This window comes from Hypanus sabinus, chromosome 3, assembly GCF_030144855.1.
Source record: "Hypanus sabinus isolate sHypSab1 chromosome 3, sHypSab1.hap1, whole genome shotgun sequence".
In the NCBI taxonomy this organism is placed as follows: Eukaryota; Metazoa; Chordata; class Chondrichthyes; order Myliobatiformes; family Dasyatidae; genus Hypanus; species Hypanus sabinus.
The window spans coordinates 190,480,943-190,499,230 of NC_082708.1; the positions used below are offsets into that span (position 1 = coordinate 190,480,943).

The following is an 18,288-nucleotide window of genomic DNA, read 5'->3' on the forward strand; positions in this document are numbered from 1 at the left end:
AATTAAATTTCTCAGTAACTAAGATAAAATATGATCTCATTGTTACAGTATCACACCACAACAGCAAAGCATTTAGCATGATCACTTTACACCACTAATGATCATTGATAAGAAGCACACACAAATGCTGGAGGAACTCAGCAGGTCAGACAGCATCTATGGAAAAGAGTACAGTTGATGTTCCAGGCCAAGACTCTTCGGCAGGACCTGATGAAGGGTCTCAGCCTGAAACATCAACTGTACTCTTTTCCATAGATGCTGTCTGTCCTGCTGAGTTCTTCCAGCATTTTGTGTGTTGTTTGGATTTCCAGCATCTGCAGATTTTCTTTTGTTTGTGATTGGATCACTGATAGGGATTCAATTCCCGCCACTGTCCTAAGGAATTTGCACGTTCTCTTTGTGACTGCGTTCCATATATCAGCCTCCTTGCGCAAAACCACAGGTCCCATTGAAATCTTTTCCCTCTCATCTCACAATACAGCACTGTGTACAGATTGATCATGACAGTACAGAAAAGATGAGGATGGTGAGGACTTCCACAAGGGTCTGAGCTGGAGAACTATTGCTTTAAGGACAGAGTGAGCCTAGGTGTTTTCTACAGTACTGTGTAGGTTGAGGACAGAGTAAGAACTGACAAGACCAATTAAGCTAGACAGAAAAATGTGTATGAAGGAGATGTAGATTCAGGGCAATTTCACAGTGTACTCAATATTTCAATGTACAGAAGCACATGAACGGTGGTTCGGACTGAAGGGACTGAGGAATTGCTTCCTTCCAGAGCTGGTAACTGTTAATCACTTGATGAGGTGAGGCAGCACCTGACACCTCCTTAACGTGTTCAGGGTGTTGGCGCGTGGCCAAGTGGTTAAGGCGTTCGCCTAGTGGTCTGAAGGTCACCAGTTCAAGCCTTGGCTGAGGCTGCGTGTGTTTCCTTGAGCTAGGCACTTAACCACACATTGCTCTGCGACGACACCGGCGCCAAGCTGTATGGGTCCTAATGCCCTACCCTTGAACAACACCGGTGGCGTGGAGAGGAGAGACTTGCAGCTTAGGCAACTGCCAGTCCTCCTTGCCCAGGCTTGCGCCCAAGAAACTTTCCAAGGCACAAATCCATGGTCTATCAAGACTAACAGAGGCCTACACACAATGTGTTCAGGACAGCACTGAAACCATTTTGCAACCTGGACCATCTTTCAAACTAATGACAAGCGAGTGAGTTTTGTTTATGAACAAGTGGCCGAACAACAAGAAAGGGATATCACAGGAAGAGGAAGAAGAATATGTGATGAACCAAAGGGAATAAAAAGAGTACAAGGTAACGAATTTGAGTAATGTTGTAGGTCTATAAAACTCCAATAAGAACACATGTGCAGTCCTGTGTTAGGTTATGGTCACCTCATTATAGGAAGGATGTGGAAGCTTTAGAGAGGGTGCAGAGGAGATTTAACAAGATTAGAGAGCATGACTTATGAGAACAGGTTGAGAGAGCTAGGACTTTTCTCTTTGGAGTGAAGGAGGCAACTTCACAGATGTAGATGAAAGTAGATGAAAGTGGACAGTCAGAGACCATTTTCCGCCAGGATGGAAATGGCTAACAAAAGTGAACATACTGGCGATTGGAGGAAAATATAGGGGAGGTGTCAGAGGTAGGTTTATTTTTATACAGAGTGGTGAGTCCATGGGTCCCATTAAAAAAAATTCAAAACATGACTAAAATCAAAGGATGGGTCAATACACACAACTGAGCACTTACCAAACATTTGCAGGGTTTGGAACGGTCCAAATTCACTGTGCGGACTCCCCAGTTCTTCGGTAATGGTGATTGTTCCTTCCTCCATAGTAGGGAACTCCTCAAGAGTCTGTGTGCAGTCTGTGCCTCCCAAAAGCAGAGGGGATGCTGTGGCTGAAGTCACTTCTCCGGTACCAGCTTCTGACTGAAGCTGGGGCCATAACTCAGAACCCTACATTGAAAAAGCAAATGAGTGAACTCGTGTCACAGTGACAGCAACTACATTTCATTAGGAACTTGTAGAGACTTGATATGTCACCAAAGACTCTCGCAAATTCCAACAAATGTATTACAGAGAACATTCTAACTGGTTGCATCACCATCTGGTATGCAGGGACCACTGAATAGGATCAGAAAAGCTGCAAAAAGTCGTAAACTCAGCCAGCTACGTCATGGGCACCGTCCTCCCCAGCACCTTCAAAAGGTGATGTCTCAAAAAGGCAGCATTCATTCTTAATGACCTCCAACACACACTCAATATTTTAGGAACAGCTTCTTCACCGCCACCATCAGATTTCTGAATCATTCACAAACCATGAACACTACCTCACTACTTTTTTTCTTTTACTGTTCTCTTTTAGCACTACTTATTTTTATATAAAGTATATTTCTTATTGTAATGCATAATGTTTTTATTATTTTATTGTGCTGCTGCCACAAAACAATGAATTTCAGGGCATATACCGGTTATATCAAATCCATTTCTGATTCTGATTCTTCTACAGCACAGATACAAGCCCAGACATACAAGAGACAGCACTTGCAGAATCTGAAGCAACACACAAAGTTCTGGAGGAATGCTGCAGGTCCTGGATGACTGCAAATGTTCTTCTCTTGTTTAAGAAAGGGAGCAGGGCTAACCCAGGAAATTACAGACCAGTGAGTCTTACTTCAGTAGTGGGAGATTGTTGAAAAAGATCCTGAGAGGCAGGGTTTATGACCATTTGGAGAGACATAATCACGACGGCTGTGTTGCAAACTCCATTCTAAATCTACGGTATACTACTAACTGCAACGATTTACTTACGACTTTCTGTTCCAGTAGCTGATATTCACAGCAGATACAACAGACGTCAGAACATCTGAACATCAGAAAGATGGCATTTACCCACTATGTGCTGCCTTTCCTACACTGGGAACTCCTGTTTGCGCGATCCATGGGAGACTCATCTCTTACTCTGCCACTACCTCGGAAGAAGTACTGGAGGCGAGGGAGAAGGACCAGCGTCCTGGTGAGGCTGAGACGGCATGCAAATCTGCTGACGCTCCCTAGCATACTTCTGGCTAACGTTCAGTCCCTGGATAACAAGCTTTGTGAACTGAGAGCTAGAAACTCCTATCAGCGGGAAACAAAGGAATGCAATGTTTTGTGCTTCGTGGAGGCCTGGCTGACGGAGGAGATACCAGATCATGCCATTGATCCCTCTGGGATCCCCCTGTTCCAGGCAGACAGGTCGAAGAACCCTCACTGTGAAGAGTAAAGGAGGAGGGGTATGCTTCATGGTCAACAATGCTTGGTGTGACACCAAGAACGTGCATGCACTCAAATCCTTTTGCTCCCCAGATCTGGAATATCTAGTGCTGCTGTGCAGACCCTACTGGCCGCCTAGGGAGTTCACGGCTGTTATCATCACAGCGGTACAGGCTGATACTGACCTGGCTCTCAAGGAACAGTACAAGACCATCAACACGCTGGAGACTGCACATCCAGAGGCTGTCTTCATCATCACCGGTGACTTTAATTGAGCGTCGCTGACAAAAATCTCTCTGAAGTTTTGTCAGCACATCCAGGTGAGCACTAGTGGAGATAACACACTTGACCACTGCTACACTCCCTTCTGCAACCCTTACAAAGCTCTCCCTCGCCCAGCTTTTGGAAAATCAGATCACTCTTCGATCATGCTTTTGCCGACATACAGGCAGAAGCTGAAACAAGAGGCAGCCATAGTTAAACCTGTCCACTGTTGGTCTGTCCAATCAGCCTCCATGCTGCAGGAGTGCTTCGATGATGTCAACTGGAATGTCTTCCATGAGGAGGATGTCTCTGAGTTCACTGATGGAGCTTCATCTGGAAGTGCATCGACGATGTTGTCCCCCAGAAGTCAGTCAGGATCTTCCCGAACCAGAAACCCTAGATCAATAGTTCTATGATCAATAGGATGTATCAAGAGCATCCTGAGCAGCTGCATCACTGCCTGGTTCGGGAATTGCACCGTCTCGGATCACAAGGCCCTGCAGCTGATAGTGAGGTCAGCTGAGAAGATCTCCGGGGTCCCTCTTCCCACTATTACAGACGTTTACACCACACGCTGCATCCACAAAGCTAACAGTATTGTGAAGGACCCCACGCACCCCTGACACAAACTCTTCTCCCTCCTGCCAGCTGGCAAAAGGTACTGAAGCATTCAGGCTCTCACAACCAGACTGTGCAAGTTTCTTCCCCCAGGCCATCAGACTCCTCAATACCCAGAGTCTAGACTGACATCTACATCATTATTATATTGCAATTTGTCCTCTACTGTGCCTATTGTCTTGTTGATTAATTATTGTACTGCCCTGCACTGTTTTGTGCACTTTATGTAGTCCTGTGCAGGTCTGTAGTCTAGTGCAGTTTTTATGTTGTTTTACGTAGTCTAGTGTAGCCTTGTGCTGTCTCACATAGTCTAGTGTAGTTTTGTGTTGTTTCATGTAGCACCAGGGTCCTGGAGAAACGTTGTTTCTTTTTTACTGTGTACTGTACCAGCAGCTTATGGTCGAAAAGACAATAAACTTGACTTGACTACACGAGCAGTACTTACAGCGCGACATCAAGCTTAAGTCGCTGGTGATCAACTAGAGCCCAAGAAAAGCAGCTATAATCAGTGAAAAGCTATCAAGGCTACGAAACAAAAATATAGGGAGAAGATTAAGTCAAGATTCACAACGAATAGCACACAACTTGTGGTGAGGGCTTCATACTATTGCAGATTTCAAAGCCAAACGTTGTGTTGCCTCCAACGTCGCGGCCTCTCTCCCAGATGAGCTCAATCGCTTTTATGCTTGGTTCAATGTCGCTAACTCTGAGCCTCCGAGGAAAGCCACCGCTACACTTGCAGCCTGGTCATCTCTGAGGCTGAAGTACACCGATGCAAGGCTGCAGTGCTGGACAACATCCCAGGGCGAGTACTCAGGTCAGGATGTGCACTGCACCACTGGCAGGTGTGTTTACTGATATTTTTAATCTCCCTCTCTCACAGTTTGGAGTACCCTCTTGCTTCAAATTATCCACCATTGTCCAAGATAACATGCCTGAACAACTGGCGTCCCATCGCACTTACCTCATAATAAGCAAATGCTTTGAGAGGCTGGTCAAGGATTACATCTGTAGCTTGCTACCACCCAAAATGGACCCCCTACAATTCGCCTGCAACCAATCGACATATGACACAATAGCCACAGGTCTACACACCATCCTTACATATCTGGAGAAGAAGGATGCTTATGTGAGAATGCTGTTCTTGGACTACAGTTCAGCATTCAACACCATAATTCCATCCAGGCTCAACAAGAAGCTCAGAGACCTCGGCCTTGACCCTGCCTTGTGCAGCTGGATCCTGGACTTCCTGTCAGATCGCCAGCATGTTGTGTGGGCTCCCGCACCTCCAATCCTCTGACTCTCAATACAGGAGACCCTCAGGGATGCGTATTGAATCCCTTTCTTTACTTCCTATATAGCCATGACCTTATCACCACACAAGCTCCAATCAGCTAATTAAATTTGCCAACGACACTACATCGATTGGCCTTATCTCAAACAATAACGAGGTGGCCTACAGGGAAGAAGTCATCTAGTGGTGTCAAGAAAACAACCTCTCCTCAATATCGCAAGAACAAAAGAGCTGGTTGTGGACTACAGGAGGAATGGAGGTGGGCTAACCTTTATTGACATCAATGGATCTGGGGTCGAGAGGGTGAACAGCTTCAAGTTCCTCAACATCCACATCACTGAGGACCTCATGTGGTCTGTACACACCAGCTGTGTGGTGAAAAAAGCACAACAGCGCCTCTTTCATCTCAGACAGTTGAGGAAGTTTGGTATGGGCCCCCAAATCCAAAGAACTTTCTACAGGGAGGGGCACAACTGAGAGCATCCTGACTGGCTGCATCACTGCCTGGTATGGGAACTGAACCTTCCTCAATCACAGGACTCTGCAGAGAGTGGTGCAGACAGACCAGCGCATCTGTAGTTGTGAACTTCCTTCCCATGGTTCAGGACATTTACAATCAGGTGTTTAGAAAGGGCCCATAGGATCACTGGGGACCCAAGTTATCCCAACCACAATCTATTCCAGCTACTACCATCCAGGAAGTGGACTGATGAACTCACACTGATTTTATTACATTGACTTTTCTATTTATCATAAATCATTACAAATTACTAACATTGCACATGGCACATTTAAATGGAGACATAACAAAGATTTTTACTCATGTATGTGAAAGATGTAAGAAATAAATTCACTTCAATTAGGGATAGTCAACATGGCTTTGTCAAAGGTAGGTCATGACTTACAAGCCTGATTGAATTCTTTGAGGATATAACAAAACACATTGATGAAGATAGGGCAGTGGATGCAGTGTATATGGATTTCAGTAAGGCATTTGAAAGGTTCTGAATAGCCTTGTGTGGGGAAAGTAAGAAGGCATAGGATCGAAGGAGACCTTGCTTTGTGGATCCAGAATTGGCTTGACCACAGAAGACGAAGGTTGGTTGTGGATGGTTCACAGGGATCTGTTCTGGGACCCTCCTCTTTGTGATGTTTATAAATGACCTGGATGAGGAAGTAGAAGGGTGGGTTAGTAAGCTTGCTGATGACACAAAGGTTGGGGTGTTGTGAATAGTCTGGAGGGTTGACAGAGATTTCTGTGGAACATCAATAGGATGCGGAGTTGAGCTGAGAAGTGGCAGATGGAGTTCAACCCAGTTAAGTGTGTAGTGATTCATTTTGGTAGGTCAAATTTGAAGACAGAATATAATATTAATGGTAAGACTCTTGGCAGTGTGGAGTACCAGAGAGATCTTGGGGTCTCTGTCCGTATGCCATTCAAAACTGCTGCTCAGGTTGACAAGAAAGTGTTTGGTGTGTTGGCCTTCATTAACCATGGGATGAGTTCAAGAGCTGTGAGGTAATGTAGAGCTAGACCCCACTTAAGAGTATTGTGTTCAGTTTGGTCACCTCACTACAGGGAGGATGTGGTAAGAGTTCAGAGGAGACTTACAAGGACGTTGCCTGGATTGGAGAGTGTGCCTTATGAGAGGAGGTTGAATGAACTTGGCCTTTGAGTGACAGAGGATAATAGAGGTATATAAGATGATGAGAGGCATTGATCTTGTGGATAGCCACAGGCTTTTTCCCCAGGCTAATACAATGGCTAACACAAGGGGCATAGTTTAAAGTGCTTGGAAGAAGGTACAAAGAGGATGTCAGAGGTAAGTTGCTGATTTTTTTTTAATATACACAGAGAGTGGAATGCACTGCTGGTGACGGTGTGAAGTCAGATACAATAGGGTCTTTTAAGAGATCCTTAAATAAGTACATGGAGCTTGGAAAAATAGAGGACTATGCGGTAGGGAAATTCTAGGCAGCCTCTAGAGTAGGTTACATGGTCGGCACAACATTGTGGGCCAAAGGGGCTGTAATATGCTGTAGATTTCTGTTCTATGTTAGACAGGAGTCAATGATTTGGGTCAACAATTTTCAAATGAACTGAAAGACAGAGGGTAGACAGCCGGTCTAAGAAGATGGAGGGAAGGGAGTGGAGGAGGTGCCAGCAGATGGAGTGTGGGAATCATGTCAGAAGCTGGTGAGTGAAAGGCAGAGTGATGGCACACTGGCATAATGGTTAGCATAACACATTACAGTACCAGTGATCAGAATCAAATTCCCATCACCATCATAAGGAGTTTCTGTCTTCTCCCCAGAACCACATGCGTTTCCTCTGCCTGCACAGGTTTCCTCCCACATTCCTACAACATATGGTTTGGGCCAGGGTTACTAAGTTGTGGGCATGCGACAATGACACAGGAAGCATCATAATACTTGCGGACTACCCCAGCACACCCACAGGCTGTTTCATATACGATACTGTGTCCAATCTCCTATATTTCCAAGCAAACTCATCACCAAAGTCTGGACCCGGGAATCAACACCTTGCTCTGCAACTCAATCCTCAACTTTCAATCAAACAGACAGGAATAGTTATGGAAAAGTACAGCACAAAAACAGGCCCTTCAGCCTATCTAGCCCATGCCAAACCATTTAAACTGCCTACGCCCAGACCATATCCCCACCATCGTGTACCTAATCAAACTTCTATTCACTGAAATCAAGCTCATTAAAATGAAGCAGTTTCCCTCACGTTCCCCTTAGTCATTTCACCTTTCACCCTTAATCTATGACCTCTGCTGTAGTCCCACCCAACCTCAGTGGAAAAAGCCTGCTTGCACTTACCCCATCTATACCCCTCAATTTTATTTATTTACTTGAAATACAACATGGAACAGGCCCTTCTGACTGAGCTGTGCCACCCAGTAATCCCCCATTTTAACCCTAGCCTAATCACAGGACAATTTACAATGACCAATTAATCAATTAACCATACCACTTTGGACTGAGAGGAAACTGGAGCACCCAGAGGAAATCCACGCAGTCATGGGGAGAATGTGCAAACTCCTTACAGACAACAGAAGGAATTGTACCCAGGTCACTGGTACTGTAAAGGGTTGTGTTAACCTCCATTCTACCATAATTTTGTATACCTCTAACAGATCTCCCTCAATCTTCCGTGTTCCAAGGAATAAATTCCTAACCTAACCTTTCCTTACAAATCAGATCATCCAGACCTGGCACATCTTTGTAAATTTTTTCCATACTCTTTCAACCTTATTTACATCTTTCCTGTAGCTAGGTTACCAAACCTGCAAACAATACTCCAAATTAGGCTTCACCAACATCTTATATAACTTCAAAATTATATCCTGTTTCCTGTACTCAATACATTAATATATGAAGGCCAATGTTTCTTTACAACCCTATCTACCTGTGACACTATTTTTAATGAATTATGGACCTATATTCCCCAGATCCCTTTGTTCTACCACACTCCTCAGTGCCCTACCATTCACTGTGTAAGACTTACTCAGGTTGGCCCTACCGAAGTGCAACACTTCACACTTATCTGCATAAATTCCATCTGTCAGTTTTCAGCCCATTTTTCCAGCTGATCCAGATCCCACTGCAAATTCTAGTAATGTTCTTCGCTGTCCACTACACCACCAATCTTGGTATCATCTACAAATTTGCTGAATCAGTAAACCATATTATCATCCAGATCATTGATATAGATGACAAACAACAAAGGACCCAGCACCGATCCCTGTACTCCACTAGTCACAGGCCTCCAGTCAGAGAGGCAACCTTCTCTCTGGCTTCTCCCACAAAGCCAATGTCTAATCCAATTCACCTCATCTTGAATGTCAAGCAACTGAACTTTTGACTAATGTCCCATGTGGAACCTCATCAAATGCCTTGCTAAAGTCCATGCAAACAACATCCTTCATCAACTTTCCTGATAACATCCTCGAAAAACAATCAGTAAGGATAAGCAACAATTCTTCCAGCATAATTATTCCCAACACTGGTGCCCCAGAAGATTGTGTCCACAGCCCCTTACTCTGCTCCCTGTACAATCAGACAGTGTGGCTGGATTCTGCTCTAATTCCAATACCATTTTAGTGGTATCACTGGGTATTTTTAAAGCAGAGGTTGATAGGTTCTTTAACAAAGATTATGGGGAGACGGCAAGAGATTAGAGTTGAGAGGGATAGTAAATCAGCCATGATCATATGGTGGTGCAGACTCCATTTAGTGTCACATATATTAACATATACGAAGGAGGAATCAAATTTAAATTTTTCTTTAAAAAGTGTGCTGAAGGATCGGTTTTCTATTATACATCACCATGACCAAACCATAGCAGCATTTGCTCTGTATTTGGTCCATCAATGGAACTACCCTCCCCAACATTGAGGACATATTCAAGAGGCAGTGCTTTCAGAAGTTTGCATCCATCACTAAGGTTCCTCAACATTCGGAACATGATTTATTCTTGTTGCTGCCATCAGGGACGAGGTAAAGGAACCTGATTCAACAATTCAGAAACAGTTTCTTCCCCTCCACCATCAGATTTTTCACTCAGTGGAAGAACAAGCTAGACCAGCACAATGTCCCATGCACCAACATTCAGCAGCACATGCCATTCAGGGACTTGAGCTACATTTTCCTTATGTCACACTGTGTTTTCTGCTATCAAAATCATATTAGCCATGTGCAGTGAGCTGTTGGTAATGTGTTTGCACTTTGGCTCCAGAGGAACGCTGTTTCACTTAACTACAGTCATGTATGGTTGAATGATAATTAAACTTGAACAAGATAAATTGTACTATTTTAGAGTTTCTGAACCTAATTGCTGTGACGAAACAATACATTTCATGTCACAGTAAGTCATTGAAACTATTTATTTAATTTCTTTTTACATCTGTTTTTCATCTTGAATGTGTTTCTGGATCTGTTAGAGCCTGCAATTTACAGCTTGGAGATTGGTTGAGAGACCCAGGCCTTGGCTGTCTCCAAGAAGATTCCGGGAAGCAGCGAATGCGAACTTCGAAGCAAAGAAATCTTCTGTTCACTGATCCAGACAAGGAGCCCATGTGGCATATCGCCACTTTCCTACCTTGAAGGAGCCTACGTGGCCCAATGCTGTGCCCAGAGGGTATGTCTCTCTTTTTCGTTGATGTTGGAGGATGTTACCGATGTTCCACATCTATGGCTTTGATCAATGGGCTTTTTCCCAGTCTTACGGTCTTTATATTTTGAGTGTTTTGCCTGTTCTTTCTCGTTTTTTCTATGCAAAGACAGGGAAATTTGGGAGTCGATGTTCTTGTTGCACTTAATGCCAGGAAAGGTGAGTTTGGGGTGGCTGATCATTTGCTGTTCTTTTTTTGTGCGGGGGAAGGATTGGGTCAGCTGTTTCTCTCTGAACTTACTTCCATGGGTTTTTTTCTGTTTCATGGCTATCTGGAGAAGAATAATTTCAGAACTGCATACTGCATACATACTTTCATAATAAATCTGACTCTAATGTTGACTGCATTTAGCACTGATTCACTTATCTAAAATGACCAAGTTACCTGCTTAGCTTGCTGAACAATCGCCTCTCCCAGTGAGAATCCACTCACGTTGGACAAGTGGGTCCCACTTCCAAGGCTGCTGGCTTGGCTCAACCTCTCCTCCATGTTACAAGTTACCGGTGGTGTTGTTGCTATCACCTGAAAGACAGCACATTACAGCTCCTTTAACAACACAGCCTGTGCAGAGCAAGCAACAGGAGGAAGAGAGGGAAGTTCATGGAGGAAAGGAGGGAACAAGAGAATACAAATACCTGGCTTAATAAAATAACCATTTTTCACTTTAACTTGTAATTGTCAATGGGTAAGGGAGGAAAGAAAACTAGTGATCGAAAGATCAAGAGGAATAAAATTGTGTCAGACTTTTTCAAAACACTGGTTTGGCTCCAAATGGAATTCAAGAAGGTGACATCCATCATTAAAGACCTTCACCATCCAGGATATGTCCTCTTCACATCACAACCATCAAGGTGGTGGTACAGGAGCTTGAAAACATGCATTCAATATTTTAAGACTAGCTCTTCCCCTCCACTATGGTCCATCAACACAACCTCTTTATTCATCTTTTCCACTAATTATTAATTTTTGTGAGTTGCACTGTCATTTTTATGTATTGCACTGTGTTGTTGCAGCAAAACAACAGATTTCAGTGGTAATAAACTTGATTCTGGATCAATGTGGTGACTAATTCAGAATGCTACTCTTCACCAAGATGTCAAGGCCTTGGAGATGGTGGGAGGATGCACCTACCAGGACTTCATTTAAAAGGGAGAATGTAGAATCATCACAATTGACTAAGTTATAGGGAGAGGTTGACCATACTAGATCTTTATTCCTTGGAGAGGAGGAGAATGAGAGCTGCCTTGTAGAAGCTTATAATATTATTATTTCGTCATATTTTAGTTATTTATTCATTTATTGGGATGCAGAGCAGAATAGGTCTTTTTGGCCCTTCGAGCCAGACTGCTGAGCAACACCCCTCCCCTTAACTTTAGTCTGATCACAGAACATGTACAAAGACCAAATAAACTTATCAACCAGTACATCTTTAGACTGTGGGAGGAAACCCATACAGTTGCAGGTAGAATGTACAAAATCCTTACAGACAGCGTCAGGAATTGAACCCAGGTTACAGGTACTATAAAGTGCTGTGCTAACTATGATACTGCCGTGCCAACCCATAAGGGATATAGGGTGGACATTCATAAGGTTGCTATAGCCAGTGTGGTAATGGAGAGAAGTTCCCCCTACCTATTAAGTGCTCACAATGGCATATGCCTCAAGTGGCCTCTGACAACCGTCCAGCTCCTGGCCTTCACATGTGGCTTAGCTACTAAGCTAGGTGTAACCATTTCTACTGACAGGAGACAGGGCAAAGGCAGTTACTGTTCCTTAAAACCAGTTGCCTAGGGCAAATCGGGCTCATCAGCCGTAGTTGGCAGCTTATATAGGAGAAGGAAAATTCTGATCTCAAACCTCCGCTGCCTTAGGGCTGTACCCACTCATGGGGAAGGCTTTGGGAGTAAACCCCAAAGGAAAAATCCAGAGCTGGAGTCCCCAAGACAGTTCTACAATGCTGACAGGCAACTCTTGTGACGCTGCTGGTACCAAACTGTACTGGTCTCTGCTGTTCCTTTTGGTTCATCAGACGCAAGGAGAGGCCTAACAACATCTGCTCCGCCATCAGCATCATGGCTGATCCACTTTTCCTCTCAGCCCCAATCTCCTGCCTTCTCCCTGTATCCCTTCATGCCTGACTAACCAAGAATCTATCAACCTCTGCCTTAAATATACATAAAGACTAGGCTTTAACAGCTGCCTGTGGCAATGAATTCCACAGATTCACCATTCTCTGGCTAAAGAAATTCCTCATCATCTCCATTCTAAAAGGACACCCCTCTATCCTCTGCTCCCAAACTCTCCCACCGTAAGAGACGTCCACTTTATCGAGGCCTTTCAACATTCAATAGGTTTCAATTAGTTACCCCCATCCTTCTGATTTCTAGCGATTACAGGTCCAGAGCCATCAAACACTCTTCATACAACAAGCTGTCTAATCCTGGAATCATTTTTGTGAACCTCCTTACAACCCTCTCCAGTTTCAGCACATCCTTTCTAAGATGACAGATCCAAAACTGCTCACAATGCTCCAAGTGAGGCCTCACAATACTTAATAAAGCCTCAAAATTATATTCTTGCTTTTATATTCTGGTCTTCTTGAAATGAAAGCTAACATCACATTTGCCTTCCTCACCAGACTCAAACTATTAATTAACCTATAGGGAATCCTGCCTCAGATTTTTGAATGTTCTATTTAGAAAATAATCTACCTCCTTATTTCTTCAACTAATGTGCATGACCATACACTTCCCGTCACTGTATTCCATCGGCCATTTCTTTGCCCTTTCTCCTAATCTGTCTAAGTCCTTCTGTAGCCTCTCTACTTCCTCAAAACTACCTGCCTTCATATCAAGGTCAAACTTTGCAACAAAGCCATCATCTATTTCCCCAGGATTGGGAAGTCCAAAACGAGTAAGCACCAGTACAAGATAAAAAGGTCAGAGATTTAAAAGAGACATTTTATAGAGGGTGCTGTACCATTTGAGAGGCATTTGGTTAGGTACACAGAGAGGAGGAGTTTGCAGGGTTATAGGCCGAACTCAGGCAACTGAAACTAGCAGAGGGGTTGGTTCAGTTGGCACCAAAGGGCCTGTTTCTGTGTTGTATTATCCTACATAAGGTGAAGAGAAAATCATGATTTGTAGAAAAAGAGAAGCCACTTCCAGTGAGAGGATGTTCAGGAGAAGTGGGAGGGTCACCAGCTTTGGCTCTTGATCATTCTGTTTTAATTACACCATTGACACTGTCCTGTCTTCATCCCAAGATCCAGAATCTCCTCCCCTTTCTGCCTTTGAGACCCTGCTGAAAGCCAAGTTACTAACGTCTCCTTGACTTACCCAGAATGTAGAAAATTGAAGAGGCAGTAATTAGTGTGTCTACACAAGAGATTCTGCTGATGCTGGAATTCAAGAGCAACACACACAAAATGCCAGATGAACTCAACAGGTCAAGCAGCATCAATGGAAATGAATAAACAGTCAACATTTCGGCCTGAGACCCTTCTTCAGGACTGGAAGAGAAGGCGGAAGATGCCAAAATAAGAAGCTGGGGGGGGGGATGGGATGGAAGACAAGCTAGAAGGTAATAGGTAAAACCAGGTGGTATGGGAGGGAGGGGTGAAGTATAAAGCTTTATGAGTATGTTAAAAAATGGGTTACACAAGGAAGTATGTGCAGGAATGGCATTTATGGAAATGTTTCCGAAATGGCAGAGGCTTGATGGGCTGAATAACCTTCTATAATTATATACCTTGCTGTCTAATTTTGTTAGATGGTCTTCAGCACTTTACCATGCTAAAAGCTCCACATGTAATCTGCCAGGCTACACTCTTCAAATGGGCCTTTAACCCTTAACATCATTTACAAGGATGGGCTGAATAACCTTCTATAATTATATACCTTGCTGTCTAATTTTGTTAGATGGTCTTCAGCACTTTACCATGCTAAAAGCTCCACATGTAACATGTTCTCCACATGAGAACATGAGGGAGAAGGAAAGATTGAAAAGATTAGGACTTCTTCCTCTGGAGTGTAGGAGAATAAAGGGAGATTTGAGAGAGGTATACAAAACTATGAGGGATATAGATATGGTAAATGCAAGCAGGCTGTTTACACTGAGGCTGGGTGAGACTACTTACTACTAGAGGTCATGGGTTAAGGTGAAAGGTTTAAGAGGAACCTGAAGGGAAGCTTCTTCACTCAGAGGGTGGTAAGAGTGTGGAACGAGCTGCCAGCAGAAGAGGTGAATGTGGATTTGATTTCAACATTCAAGAAAAGTTTGGATAGGTACATTGATGGGAGGGATATGGAGGGCTATTATCTGGGTGTAGGTCAATGGGATTAGGTGGATTAATAGTTCAGCATGGAATAGATGGCCAAAGGGCCTGTTTCTGTGCTATATTTTATGACTATAAACAGCTCACGTGAAAATTTAGCTTATGCAAAAAGTTACAGGCTGCTGTAAAAATAAATGAAACTGGGATGCCAAAGAGCCCTGCTCCACCAGTCACCCTTCTGACCCACATCAGTACCCTGTCCTCCCTATACACATCTACCTTCTTCCAATATTCAATGACTTGTCCTTTACCCTTCCTATCTGTCATACATCTCCTTCACCCTGTACCGCTTCCCTACTCCTACCCCTCCTCACCCCAGCTCCATCATTCCCTCCACCACACTACATCACTCCAATGCTCCCACTCCCCAGCTCAGCAACTACTCCCTCTGTAAATACGTCCATCTTCCTGCCCTCAGCTCTCACCCCATCATTCTCACCTCATTGCCCACCCTCCTTCCATCTTGCTCAGATCATCACCCACATTTCCTTCTTCCCTGATTCCACACCTCCAGTCACCCTCCAATTCGTAACCCTGCCCTCAGCCACCCAACCAGTCACCCTGCTGTTCATCACCCTCTCTGCCTCATCAGTCACCAAACCATCCTCCCTCTGTCAGTCACTGACCCACCTCCCACTCTCCATTAGTAATTCATCAACCCCTCACTCCCTTTGTCAGTCAGTCACCCACCCACCCTCCTCCAGTCAGTCACCCACCCTCCTCCGTTCCCTCCACCAGTCACCCTCCCTCCTCCGCTAGTCAATCACCCAACCTATTCCACTCCCTCCACCAGTCAATCATCCAACCTCCTCCGCTCCCTCCGCCAGTCAGTCAATCACCCACCCTCCTCCGTTCCCTCCACCAGTCACCCTCCCTCCGCCAGTCAGTCACCCACCCTCCTCCGTTCCCTCCGCCAGTCACCCACCCTCCTCCGTTCCCTCCACCAGTCACCCTCCCTCCGCCAGTCACCCACCCTCCTCCATTCCCTCCTCCATTCCCTCCGCCAGTCAGTCACCCACCCTCCTCCGTTCCCTCCACCAGTCACCCTCCCTCCGCCAGTCAGTCACCCACCCTCCTCCGTTCCCTCCTCCATTCCCTCCGCCAGTCAGTCACCCACCCTCCTCCGTTCCCTCCACCAGTCACCCTCCCTCCCTCGCCAGTCACCCACCCACCCTCCCTCCCTCCTCCACTCCCTCTGCCAGTCACCCACCCTCCTCCGCTCTCTCCACCAGTCACCCACATCCCCTCTCTGCCTCATCAGTCACCCACCCCTCTCAGTCATCCTTCCCTTCCCACAATCCCTCAGTCAGTCACCCCTCCCTCCCTTCCTCAATCACCCAACAGAGCCCGAAACTGCTCTGACTGCCAGGCCCATCGTCCGAATGAACATGCACCTCAACGGGTAGAACAACGATACTCGGGAGCCCACGTTAGTTATTGCGATAATTACACGACTAACGACTGACAACGTGCGTTCTGCCACGAACAAAAATAGGTGCGCTCCCTCACCCTGCTCTCTGCCCGATCCATCGCCAAGCAAACCGTACTGCGCATGCTCTTTGCCGGTCCTAGCTCCTACTACGCATGTCCTTATCTCATAGTTCTCCCTAATGCGCAGGTTCCTGCCGGCAACTATGCAGTCTTGCGCATGCTCCACTGTTAGAGGGCCGGGCGGTCGCTAAGGACGCTCTGCCCGGCCGTTGGCGGGAAGGACGAGCGGGAAGAACTGGGGCATCCGGTGGAGGAGGGGGATGCATACTGGGGCATCTGGGGGAAGAAAGAGTGGGATGTGAGGGTTACACACTGGGACAGCCGGGAAAGGATGTGGGGGATGGTTACACACCGGGGCAATAGATAGGGCTGAGACAAGGGGGAACCTGGAGAAGGAAACTGCAGGCCTAGGGTTCAGAGGGGAATAGTAGTTCGACGAGGGACGGAGTGTGTTTGTAGACAGGTGGGGGTCAGGGTGGGTTTGTAGGTGAGGGAACGGGGGTTAGTTTGCAGACGGTCGGATGAGGAAAGGGAGCTACAGATGGTGGGGGACGAGTGGGTTTGCATCCCGTTGGGAATGGGAGAGGTGTGAGTTCAGAGAGTGGGCTGGAGGGGTGGTGCAAGACTCCATCTGAGGAATAACAAATGTATTTTAATTTAGATTAGTATGAGGTGGCACATTTTGGACAGTCGAACCAGCACAGAACTTGTACACTAAATGTGTGTTGTGGAACAGAGGGCCTGGGAGTACGTGCACAGTTCGCTGAAGGAGCAGTGTCTGTAGACAGGTTTGTCAAAGAGCAGTCTTCATCAATCAGGGCATTAGGTTTAAGAGTTGGGATTTATAATTTGCAATTATATAAGTCATTGGCATTTATGGAAATGTTCCCGAAATGGCAGAGGCTTGATGGGCTGAATAACCTTCTATAATTATATACCTTGCTGTCTAATTTTGTTAGATGGTCTTCAGCACTTTACCATGCTAAAAGCTCCACATGTAATCTGCCAGGCTACACTCTTCAAATGGGCCTTTAACCCTTAACATCATTTACAAGGATGTTGCTGGGACTTGAGAACATGAGGGAGAAGGAAAGATTGAAAAGATTAGGACTTCTTCCTCTGGAGTGTAGGAGAATAAAGGGAGATTTGAGAGAGGTATACAAAACTATGAGGAATATAGATATGGTAAATGCAAGCAGGCTGTTTACACTGAGGCTGGGTGAGACTACTTACTACTAGAGGTCATGGGTTAAGGTGAAAGATCAACAGATCTGAGGCGAGGCAGAGTTGAGGTGGCAGGGCCTGGGCCTGACAGTGAGGAACAAGTTGATGTTTGGTACGGAAAACACCAATGCCCTTGAATGGAAAATCCTACGTAGGTAGTGGATATGGCCCAGTCTGTCAAGTGTAAAGCCCACCCCACCATTGACTGCATCTACATGGAGTGCTATTGTAGGAAAGAAGCATCCATCATCAGAATCACTTTATTGCCAATAATGTGTATATGAATCATACCTGAAATAGTGCCAAGCATAAAACTCAGGACAATACCATAACAGACTACACAGTAGCAACCAACAATTTACAGGACAATAGGTCAAAGAGCCATGAGCAATCAACAATTAGCAAAACAGTCACGTGCAAACATCAATAATTAAACTTAAATAAATGTGAACTTATGAAGAGACTAAATAATTATCAACAGAACAAGGAGACCCCCACCACCCAGCTCATGTTCCCTTCTCGCTGCTGCCATCAGGGAGAAGGTAAAGGAGCCTCAAGAATAACACTACCAGGTTAAGGAACTGTTATTAACTCTCAACCATT

The 18,288-nt window shown here is 45.2% G+C and overlaps 1 protein-coding gene across 6 annotated transcripts in view; it reads right to left on the reverse strand.

Moving 5' to 3' along the window:
* alms1 (ALMS1 centrosome and basal body associated protein) overlaps nt 1–16,539 on the reverse strand; it is a 78,335-nt gene extending 61,796 nt beyond the window's left edge. For 3 of the 6 annotated variants that reach the window (XM_059965887.1, XM_059965886.1, XM_059965884.1), the window contains exons 1-3: nt 11,379–11,486; nt 11,019–11,156; nt 1,754–1,961 (exon numbers count right to left, since the gene is read on the reverse strand). In XM_059965887.1, coding sequence (XP_059821870.1) covers nt 1,754–1,961; nt 11,019–11,156; nt 11,379–11,450 — 418 coding nt within the window. In that variant the 5' untranslated portion in view covers nt 11,451–11,486. Of the gene's footprint in view, nt 1–1,753; nt 1,962–6,490; nt 6,601–11,018; nt 11,157–11,378; nt 11,487–16,479 lie in introns of those variants that run through there. The other 3 variants (XM_059965888.1, XM_059965885.1, XM_059965890.1) reach the window with 3 other exon arrangements.
* Between the last annotated feature and the right edge of the window lie 1,749 nt (nt 16,540–18,288).